Source organism: Salvelinus sp. IW2-2015, linkage group LG26, assembly GCF_002910315.2.
Source record: "Salvelinus sp. IW2-2015 linkage group LG26, ASM291031v2, whole genome shotgun sequence".
Classification (NCBI taxonomy): domain Eukaryota; kingdom Metazoa; phylum Chordata; class Actinopteri; order Salmoniformes; family Salmonidae; genus Salvelinus; species Salvelinus sp. IW2-2015.
Window position 1 is genome coordinate 20,691,449 of NC_036866.1, and position 11,535 is coordinate 20,702,983.

The following is an 11,535-nucleotide window of genomic DNA, read 5'->3' on the forward strand; positions in this document are numbered from 1 at the left end:
CTAAGAAAAGACAAACTAGCTGTTTGCAGATGCTGCTAAGAAACACAAACAAATAGTGTAATTATAGAACGCTAGTGGATTTATATTAAGAAGCAAAGTAAAAACAGCATCGTTGTCATCAACATTGTTGCATGTGCTGCATTGACCATGCAGATTGAACTCAATTGTTTTGTGGTCAAAGAACAACAAATGTGCTTCTTGAGTGGGAGAGGGCAGGGCTAGGTCTTTGTGAAAAGTGGCATGGAGAGATTAGGAACATTTTCCATCTGGCTAGAAATTAATAAGGAAATTATTTCTCAACAGAGAAAAATGTCCTCATGTATGCTACCTATATCCCCCCAATAGAATCCCCATACTTTAACAATGACAGCTTCTCCATCCTAGAGGGGGAGAGTAAAAATGTCCAAGCTCAGGGACATGAACTAGTCTGTGGCGAACTAAATGCCAGAACTGGACAAGAACCCGACACCCTCAGCACACAGGGGGACAAACACCTACCTGGAGGTGAGAGCATTCCCTCCCGCATATGCCCCTCTAGACAGAACTACGACAACATAACCAACAAAAACGGGTCACAACTTCTGCAGATCTGTCGGACGCTGGGTATGTACATAGTCAATGGTAGGCTTRGAGGGGACTCCTATGGTAGGTACACCTATAGCTCATCTCTTGGCAGTAGTACTGTAGACTACTTTATCACTGACCTCAACCCAGAGTCTCTTAGAGCGTTCACAGTCAGTCCACTAACACCCCTATCAGATTACAGAAAAATCACACTCTACTTGAACAGAGCTATGCTCAATCATGAGGCATCAAAGCCAAAGGAACTGAATAATATTAAGAAATGCTATAGATGGAAGGAAAATAGGGTGGAAATCTACCAAAAAACAATTAGGCAACAACAAATTAAATTCCTTCTCGACAATTTCCTGGACAAAAGGTTTCACTGTAATAGTGAAGGTGTAAACTTGGCAGTAGAAAACCTAAACAGTATATTTGACCTCTCAGCTTCCCTATCAAATCAAAAAAATTCAAGCAGGCAACCTATGAATTTTAACAACAATGACAAATGGTTTGATGAAGAATGCAAAAACCTAAGAAATTGAGAAACCTATCCAACCAAAAACATAGAGACCCAGAAAACCTGAGCCTACACCTTCACTATGGTGAATCACTAAAATAATACAGAAATGCATTACGGAAAAAGAAGGAACAGCACGTCAGAAATCAGTTCACTTCTGGTCAAATTGGAAAACTCGAAACAAACAACAACACAAAGAGTTATCTATCAAAAACTGAGATGTATGGATAAACCACTTATCTAATCTTTTTGGCTCAATAACAAAGAACAAATAATAAAAACATATACATGATCAAATACAAATCTTAGAATCAACTATTAAATACTACCAGAACCTACTGGATTCTCCAATTACATGAACTACAGGACAAAATACAAACCCTCCAACCCATAAAGGTCTGTGGGGTTGATGGTATCCTAAATTAAATTATAAAATATACAGACCACAAATTCCAATTGGCTATACTTAAACTCTTTAACATCATCCTCAGCTCTTGCATCTTCCCCAATATTTGGAACCAAGGACTGATCACCCCAATCCACAAAAGTGGAGACAAATTTGACCTAGTTGGTATGTTGAAGGTTATGTTCCTTTTGATGGCATAGAAGGCCAATCTTGCCTTGTCCCTCAGATCGTTCGCAGCTTTGTGGAAGTCACCTGTGGCGCTGATCTTTAGGCTGAGGTATGTATCGTTTTTTTGTGTGCTATAGGGCAACGGTGTCTAGATGGAATTTGTTTTCGTGGTCCTGGCAACTGGACCTTTTTTGGAACACCATTATTTTTGTCTTTCTGAGATTTACTGTCAGGTTCCAGGTCTGACAGAATCTTTGCAGAAGGTCTAGGTGCTGCTGTAGCTCCTCCTTGGTTGGGGACAGAAGCACCAGATCATCAGTAGACATTTGACTTTAGATTCTAGTTGGGTGAGACCGGGTGCTGCAGACTGCTCTAGTGCCATCGCCTTTATTTTGGTTTGTTTGTTTGTCAATTAGGGTGTGCAGGGTGAATACGTGGTCTGTCTTACGGTAATTTGGTAAAAAGCCATCTTGACATTTGATCAGTACATTGTTTTGGCTGAGGAAATGTACGAGTCTACTGTTAATGATAATTCAGAGGATTTTCCCAAGGTTGCTGTTGACGCATATCCCCCGGTAGTTATTTGAGAAACAGATGCTTCACAAGTCCTCAACTGGCAGCTTCATTAAATAGTACCCACAAAACACCAGTCTCAACGTCAACAGTGAAGAGGCGACTCCGGGATGCATGCCTTTGCTTTTCTTTCAAAAAGAAGGACTTCTAAGTGACCCAAACTTTTGAACTGTAGTGTATGTTTCCCATGTCAATAAAGCCCCTTAAATTGAATTGAGAGCGGAGAGAGATGACCCAAGTAGCAAAGTAAACTATAAAAATGGACGTTACATATGGCGTATCACATTTAACAAACTAAACATTCAAATACCGGTATAGAAGGTAAAGTAAAAACCCAAACCGGTCCGTGCATCAATACAGGTATATCGTAAAATACAGTATACCGCCCAGCCCTACATCCACATCATATTCACACTAGAGGTCGACCGATTATGATTTTTCAACGCCAATACCGATTATTGGAGGACCAAAAAAGCTGATACCGATTAATCGGACGATTAAAAAATAAAAAATGTATTTGTAATAATGACAATTACAGCAATACTGAATGAACACTTATTTTTACTTAATATAATACATCAATTAAATCAATTTAGCCTCAAATAAATAATGAAACCTATTCAATGTGGTTTAAATAATGCAAAAACAAAGTGTTGGAGAAGAAAGTAAAAGTGCAATATGTGCAATATATTTCATATACCTTTGACTATTGGATGTTCTTATAGGCACTTTAGTATTGCCAGTGTAACAGTATAGCTTCCGTCCCTCTACTCGCCCCTACCTGGGCTCGAACCAGGAACACATCGACAACAGCCACCCTCGAAGCATCGCTACCCATCGCTCCACAAAAGCTGGCGGCCCTTGCAGAGCAAGGGGAACAACTACTCAAAGTCTCAGAGCGAGTGACGTCACCGATTGAAACGCTATTAGCGCGCACCCCGCTAACTAGCTAGCCATTTCACATCGGTTACACCAGCCTAATCTCGGGAGTTGATAGGCTTGAAGTCATAAACAGCTCAATGCTTGAAGCACAGCGAAGAGCTGCTGGCAAAACGCACGAAAGTGCTGTTTGAATGAATGCGTACGAGCCTGCTGCTGCCTACCATTGCTCAGTCAGATTGCTCTATCAAATCATAGACTTAATTATAACATAATAACACACAGAAATACGAGCCTTTGGTCATTAATATGGTCGAATCCGGAAACTATATTTTCAAAAACAAAACGTTTATTCTTTGAGTGAAATATGGAACCGTTCCGTATTTTATCTAACGGGTGGCATCCCTAAGTCTAAATATTGCTGTTACATTGTACAACCTTCAATGTTATCTCATAATTATGTACAATTCTGGCAAATTAATTACGGTCTTTGTTAGGAATAYATGGACTTCACACAGTTRGCAACGAGCCAGGTGGKCCAAACTGCTGCATATACCCTGACTGCTTGCACGGWARGCAAGAGAAGTGACACAATTTRCCTAATTATAAGAAATTCATGTTAGCAGGCAATATTAACTAAATATGCAGGTTTAAAAATATATACTTGTGTATTGATTTTAAAGAAAGGCATTGATATTTATGGTTAGGTTTGGTGCAATGACAGTGCTAAATCATCACCCTTTTGGCGAAGTAGGCTGTGATTCGATGAGAAATTAACAGGCACTACATCGATTATATTCAACGCAGAACACGCTAGATAAACTAGTAATATCATCAACCATGTGTAGTTAACTAGTGATTATGTGAAGATTGATTGTTTTTTATAAGTTTAATGCTAGCTAGCAACTTACCTTGGCTTCTTGCTGCCCTCGCGTAACAGGTAGTCAGCCTGCCACGCAGGCTCCTTGTGGAGTGCAATGTAAGGCAGGTGGTTAGAGCGTTGGACTTGTAACCGGAAGGTTGCAAAAACGAATCCCTGAGCTGACAAGGTAAAAATCTGTCGTTCTGCCCCTGAACAAGGCAGTGAACCCACCGTTCCTAGGCCGTCATTGAAAATAAGAATGTGTTCTTAACTGACTTGCCTAGTTAAATAAAGGTGTAAAAAAAAAAATCTGATTGTTATGAATACTTGAAATCGGCCCTAATTAATCGGCCATTCCGATTAATCGGTCGACCTCTAATTCACACAGCAATATTATTTACACAGTATATGAACCAGCCCAAACAAAAAGCCAATTTCCCCTCTGGAAGTTCAACTTGTAACCCCAAATCCAATAAACATGATGAGAATATAGGTTAAAGCCTCCAGTGCCTCCTTGAATTTACTGTTTCATTATTCCAAGGGAGCACACTTTTCTCTCTGTATCTCTCCTTTCTGTCCATCACAGATATGTTCTCTCCTTTTCTGTTTCCTCTCCCAGTTGACCATTCCTCTTATCTGTATTTGCCTTGCCTTTCTCCCCCATTGGGATGTATTGTTTAACATCAAATAGGAGCTGCCAATGCAAATTTCAGCCYGCTGTAAGAGGGGGATTTCCATAAAGGACTGTGAGTGGTCTGTTGCAGTCTAGTCTCATACAGTGTCATAGTCTCAGTACCAGCTACAGCAAGCGCGTTATGAAATTAATTGTGAATCTCTGTTTACTTTGACAGAAAGGGCACAATCCAATGAGGAGTAAGCAGCAGAAAGTGTGTTTATTCCTCTGCCATGACACAATTGACATTTTCTATCCAACTGGATATCAGTGTGCTCTTCAATGAAATACTATCTCTCCAGTGTATTCCAGCCAAACCTCCCTTGAAATATCTACTGGAGTTCATGAAATCAACATCCATATTTTCCACCAGTAACTAATATGATGAATAAAATCTCAAGGGAAGTCTTGGGGATTTGAGGTCTGGTATTTTATGTAGTATGTCACAAAAATGTAGTAGCTCTGTGGCTCTGCAACCCAGTGGTGTTCTATAGAAATTAGGTTCTGTGCTGTTAGGATTAGGCTGAGTCATCTGGGGTCTGTTCAAGTGGTGTAGAGGTGGAGTGCAGAGGGAAGGGGGCTCTCTCTTTGGTATGGGGGACTCATATCTGTCCCTCACTACTTTGGCTCCCTGCCAGTAACATCCTCCCCCTCCCACACACCATCCCCCCTCTTCCCTCACTCTCCTCCCTCCTCTCCTACCCCTCCTCTTCATAATCCAGTTTGAGTGCTCTGCCTGGCAACACTTCTCAGCAACAAGCCTGCTGTCGGCTGCTTCCCTTACGTAGCAGATAATTAATGTTGCAGGTTAGGATAATTAGGTTAAGGTTAGGAAAAGGGTTATGGTTAGCTAAAATGCCAAACAATTATACTTTTGACATCAATTTGGCGTGACTCACAGACAGCGGGTAGAAACGAGGAAGATCAGAAAGTAGAGGACTTTAACTTCTTATGGCTGCAGGGGCAGTATTGAGTAGCTTGGATGAAAGGTGCCCAGAGGTGCCCAGAGTAAACGGCCTGCTCCTCAGTCCCAGTTGCTAATATATGCATATTATTATTAGTATTGGATAGAAAACACTCTGAAGTTTCTAAAACTGTTTGAATGATGTCTGTGAGTATAACAGAACTCATATGGCAGGCAAACCTGAGAAGAATCCAAACAGAGGAAGTGGGAAATCTGAGGTTGGTTGATTTCAACCCAGCCCCTATTGAATACACAGTGGGATATTGGTTATGTTGCACTTCTAAGGCTTCCACTAGATGTCAACCGTTCTTTAGAAACTTGAATGAGGCTGCTACTGTGATGTGGGGCCGGATGAGAGCTCTTTGAGATCAGAGGTCTGGCAGAGAGCCAGGTCCTGGTCACCGCAGCATTTCACATGATAGCGACCTGCGTTCCATGGCTTCTCTACAGACAATGGAATTCTCCGGTTGGAACGTTATTTGAAGATTTATGATAAAAACATCCTAAAGATTGATTCTATACTTAGTTTGAAACGTTTCAACGACCTGTAGTGACTTTTTGAACTTTTCGTCGACGTTCGGCTGACCTGCGTCGACGAGGGTTTGGATTTGTGGTACTAAACGCCCTAACAAAAGTAGCACTCTGGACATAAATAATACATTATCGAACAAATCAACATTTATTGTGGAACTAGGATTCCTGGAGAGTGCGATTCTGATGAAGATCATCAAAAGGTAAGGGAATACTTATAATGTTATTTCTGATTTCGTTGACTCCAATATGGCGGATAATTTTTTTCTTTTCTGAGCGCGTTCTCAGATTATTGCATGGTTTGCTTTTTCTGTAAAGTTTTTTTAAAATCTGACACAGCGGTTTGCATTAAGGAGAAGTATATCTATAATTCCATGTGTAACAATTGTATTTTCATCAACATTTATGTGAGTATTTCTGTAAAATTGGTTGTTGCTTGTGTTGCGTATGTGTCGAGGAAGGAGAGCTTCGCGGCACTTTGCTAGCTTTTCGTGCTAATTGACTGGAGAAAGAGGACATTCTAAATCCAAACAACGATTGTTTCGGACAAAGGACCCCTTGTACAACATTCTGATGAGACATCAAAAAGTAGGATCCCATTTTATTGATGCTATTTCATATATTCGTCGAACATGTTGTACTAGTAGTTTGCGCCCAGATTCTGGGCACTCTCTCGCTATAACTAAGCTGGATGTCGTAATGAAGTTATTTTTAGAATCTAACACGGCGATTGCTTAAGAACTAGTGTATCTTTCATTTCCTATACAACATGTATTTTAGTAATGTTTATGAATAGTTATTTGGTCAGAATATGTGGAGTGTCAGAAAAATATCCGGACGTTGTGGGAAAAAAGATGCTATCGTTAGCACAATGTATACACTGATTTCAGCTCTAAATATGCACATTTTCGAACAAAACATAAGTGTATGTATAACCTGATGTATAGACTGTCATCTGATGAAGCTTATCAAGTTAGTCAAATATTATATATCTTTTGCTGGTTTGTTGACGAATCGCTAACTTTCCGCTGCTGGTAAAATGGCTTGTGTTTCTGGCTATGTGTGTAAGCTAATATAATGCTATATTGTGTTTTCCTGTAAACACTTAATAAATCGGAAATATTGGCTGGAATCACAAGATGCCTGTCTTTATTTTGCGTGTACACCATGTATTTTTCAGAAATGTTTTATGATGAGTATTTAGGTATTTGACGTTGGTGTCTTTAATTACTCTGGCTGCTTCGGTGCTATTTCTGACGTAGCTGTGATGTAGCTGCAATGTAAACTGATTTATAGCTCAAATATGCACATTTTTCGAACAAAACATAGATTTATTGAATAACATGTTATAAGACTGTCATCTGATGAAGTTGTTTCTTGGTTAGTTTGGTTGGTTCTTGGTTAGTTAGGTTGGTTTTGTGCATGCTACCTGTGCTGTGAAAAATGTCTGTCCTTTTTTTGTATTTGGTGGTGAGCTAACATAAATATACGTGGTGTTTTCGCTGTAAAACATTTWAAAAATCGGACARGTTGGCTGGATTCACAAGATGTTTATCTTTCATATGCTGTATTGGACTTGTTAATGTGTGAAAGTTAAATATTTCTAAAAAATATATTTTGAATTTCGCGCCCTGCACTTGAAGTGGCAGTTGTCATATTGTGCCCGGCTTCGGGCTTGCAGCCCAAAGAAGTTAATTCTGAGATTTCTGTTGTTTGAATTTGGCGCCCTGCACTTTCACTGGCTGTTGTCATATCGATCCCGTTAACGGGATTGCAGCCATAAAAAGTTTAAGAGAAGAACAGAGAGAACAGAGATAATTAAGTGTCCTGTGGTACACCACAGTGGCATGGTAGGGCTGGAGGTGGGGGTGAGCCACACATGGTTACAACTTATCTGATGGGCCTCTGGTAAAGTTGATGTGGTAAAACACAGCACTGCTTCAGTGAAGCTGATGGGTGGTGAGCTCTGTYGCACAAAATGGCTGCCATGCATGATTTAGTTGGGAGCTATGATATGCTTGTTCATGGGTATTCTTTCAGTATCAGCTGATTGTTTTAGTTGATAAGATGAACACTGTATTTTTGACTGGGAATCTTCAAATGGGTTATTTTGGTCCCTTGGGGGAGAAGACACACACTACCATATAAATAGCATTCTAATGAATATGCACATTGTGAATAAATGGGTCACAAATGAAGGCCATCCACGTGCCRGTACATCACTGAGGACATATCCAGAGCCATTCAGAGAGAGAGGCAGAGAAGAGACGACTGTCATGTGGGCTACCTTCAGACATATACAACTCAATGAGTTATACAARGTTTTCATAAAGCAGACTGGGATAAAACAACCCAATCTAATCTGTACGATAACATGATCATGCCAGACATTGGCATATCAAAGTCTACATGGTGTGTCTTGAGTTCCATGTAAATGTGAAATAAATGTGTTTCATAAAAATGGAATGCAATACTATGGGCTTAAGCCCCCCACCTCCTTTGAGAAGCTGAGCCACTCGCCACAATCATTGTCTCTCTCTCCTGCTCCAGTGTCACTGTGTATCGCTGGTGCTCTCCATACTAGTCCTCATGATGACTTACTGAACCACCACACTCACAAAGACAGCTGCCTTTAAATGTCTGATGTTTTGCACTTACTCAATGCAGCATTCATTGATGATTCAGATTGGGTTAGCTGGGATGGGAAAGGGAAAGGGGGATACCTAGTCAGATGTACAACTGAATACATTCAACTGAAATGTGTCCTCCGCATTTAACCCTCTGAGTCAGAGAGGTGTGGGGGGCTGCCTTAATCAACATCCACGTCGTCGGCGCCTGGGGAACAGTGACTCACAGACAGCACTGCCTTGCTCAGGGGTAGAACAACAGATTTMTACCTTGTCTGCTTGGGGATTCAATCCAGCAACCTTTCGGTTACTGGCCCAACCCAACGCTCCTACCCACCAGGCTACCTGCCGTCCCAGGATAGGGTGGATGAGACGATGGACACACCWGGTGGTTGTTCTCTCTCTCTCTGCCATTTTCAGAGCTCACTAAAGTGTCATGAGAGGGAGCCCCACAGGCTCCTAAATCAACTACATAATAGCTGATAGCTGATGCTAAATTCTCTCTAGCTCTTTCTCTCTCTCTCTTTCTTTCTCTCCCTCTCTCTCTCATTTTGAGAGTTCACTGAAGTGTCATGAGAGGGATAATATCTCTCTGACTGACACACAACCACACACTGTTTAAGAAAATCCCAAATTATGCTAATTCAAGCTCTCAAGATCTCCCTCCAAAACCTACATGATTGTGTGTATGTGCACATATAAATACAAAATAAGTGTTTGATACCAATTCATATTTGTTGAATATGACTACAGTCACACGGACACAAATGAATAGAGTGAGTGGATGATGTTTATGTATGTGTGATCCACAAACAGGAGCATCGTTTGAACAGAGTAATGAGAGTTGTATTGATCCTGCAGCACCCGGCCCTCCTGTAAGGGATGGTAGAGGTAGAGTAGTACTCACTATTGGGCGGAGTCATTGAGCTGGTATTCTCGGGCGCGGCTGAAGCACTCCTGGATGCCGGAGTCGGACCACAGGTGGATCATAGCCCCCAGGAGCTCAGGAGAGTATGGCTCAGTGTCCTCCATACGACTCACCACGTCACACACCAGCTTAGCATCAGCCTGAGGAGGGAGAGGAACAACAGGTACATTACAGCACCTACAGTACAACCTATACACACAAGCCTGTAGAGAGGAAAACCTCAGCCCGTAGAGAGGAAGAGGCAAAGCACTCACATTAAGTATTCATACCACAGAATAAAACCAGAGAGGTATTTCCTGTGCAGAGATAAAAATACTAAAATTACAGTGTAAATAGAAAATAGATACAGTCAGAAGATTACATACACCTTAGCCAAATACATTTAAACTCAGTTTTTCACAATTCCTGACATTTAATCCTAGTAAAAATTCCCTGTCTTAGGTCAGTTAGGATCACCACTTTATTTTAAGAATGTGAAATGTCAGAATAATAGTACAGAGAATGATTTATTTCAGCTTTTATTTCTTTCATCACATTCCCAGTGGATCAGAAGTTTACATACACTCAATTATTATTTCGTAGCATTTCCTTTAAATTGTTTAACTTGGGTCAAACGTTTCGGGTAGCCTTCCACAAGCTTCCCACAATAAATTGGGTGAATTTTGGCCCATTCCTGACAGAGCTGGTGTAACAGTCAGGTTTGTAGGTCTCCTTGCTCACACACGCTTTTTRAGTTCTGCCCAAACATTTTKTATAGGATTGAGGTCAGGGCTTTGTGATGGCCACTCCAATACCTTGACTCTGTTGTCCTTAACTTCTTATGACTGCAGGGGCAGTATTGAGTAGCTTGGATGAAGGGTGCACAGAGGTGCCCAGAGTAAACGGCCTGCTCCTCAGTCATAGTTGCTAATATTTGCATATTATTATTAGTATTGGATAGAAAACACTCTGAAGTTTCTAAAACTGTTTGAATTATGTCTGTGAGTATAACAGAACTCATACTCTGTCGTCCGTCAACTTCTTATGGCTGCAGGGGCAGTATTGAGTAGCTTGATGAAGGGTGCACAGAGTGCCAGATGTAAACGGCCTGCTCCTCAGTCATGAGTTGCTAATATTTGCATATTATTATTAGTATTGGATAGAAAACACTCTGAAGTTTCTAAACTGTTTGAATTATGTCTGTGAGTATAACAGAACTTATGTAGGCAAAAACCTGGAGAAGTTCCACTTCTGTTTGGATTTTTTCGAGGGTGGCAGATTATCAACCAAGCTCTCATTGAAATTACAGCGAGATATGATGAGTTTTCACTTCCTAGGCTTCCACTAGATGTCAACAGTCAATAGAACTTTGTCTGATGACTCTAATGTGAAGGGGGGCCGAAGGAGACAGGAATTAGTCACCACTGCCACGAGCTGACCATTGCTTTGACCACGCGCATTCACGTGATCGGCAGCTCCGTTCCATCGCTATCCAACTGAAGTCAATCTAATTCTCCGGTTGGAAACGTTATTCAAGATGTATGTTAACACATTCTAAAAGATTGATTCAGTACACGTTTGACATGTTTCTACTGACTGTTTATGGATACTTTTGGACATTTTCGTCACGTTATAGTGGACGCGCTTTGTGACTTTGGAATTGTTTACCAAACGCGCTAACCAAAGTAGCTAAATTGGACATAAATAACGGACATTATGAACAAATCAGCATTTATTGGTGGAACCTGGGATTCCTAGGACTGCATTCTGATGAAGTTCATCAAAAGTAGAAACATTATCATGTCTTTTCTGGTTTCTGTTGATTCAACACGGCAGCTAATTGGCTATTGTTCTGACGTCTTCA

General features: G+C 40.8%; 1 protein-coding gene across 2 annotated transcripts in view; it reads right to left on the minus strand.

Annotated features, from left to right (window-relative positions):
* Positions 1-11,535, minus strand: part of LOC111952156 (guanine nucleotide-binding protein G(o) subunit alpha) — a 156,440-nt gene that overhangs the window by 24,659 nt on the left and 120,246 nt on the right. For both annotated transcript variants that reach the window (XM_023970688.2, XM_023970689.2), the window contains exon 4: positions 9,672-9,832. In XM_023970688.2, the coding sequence (XP_023826456.1) occupies positions 9,672-9,832 (161 nt within the window). The remainder of the gene's footprint in view (positions 1-9,671; positions 9,833-11,535) is intronic.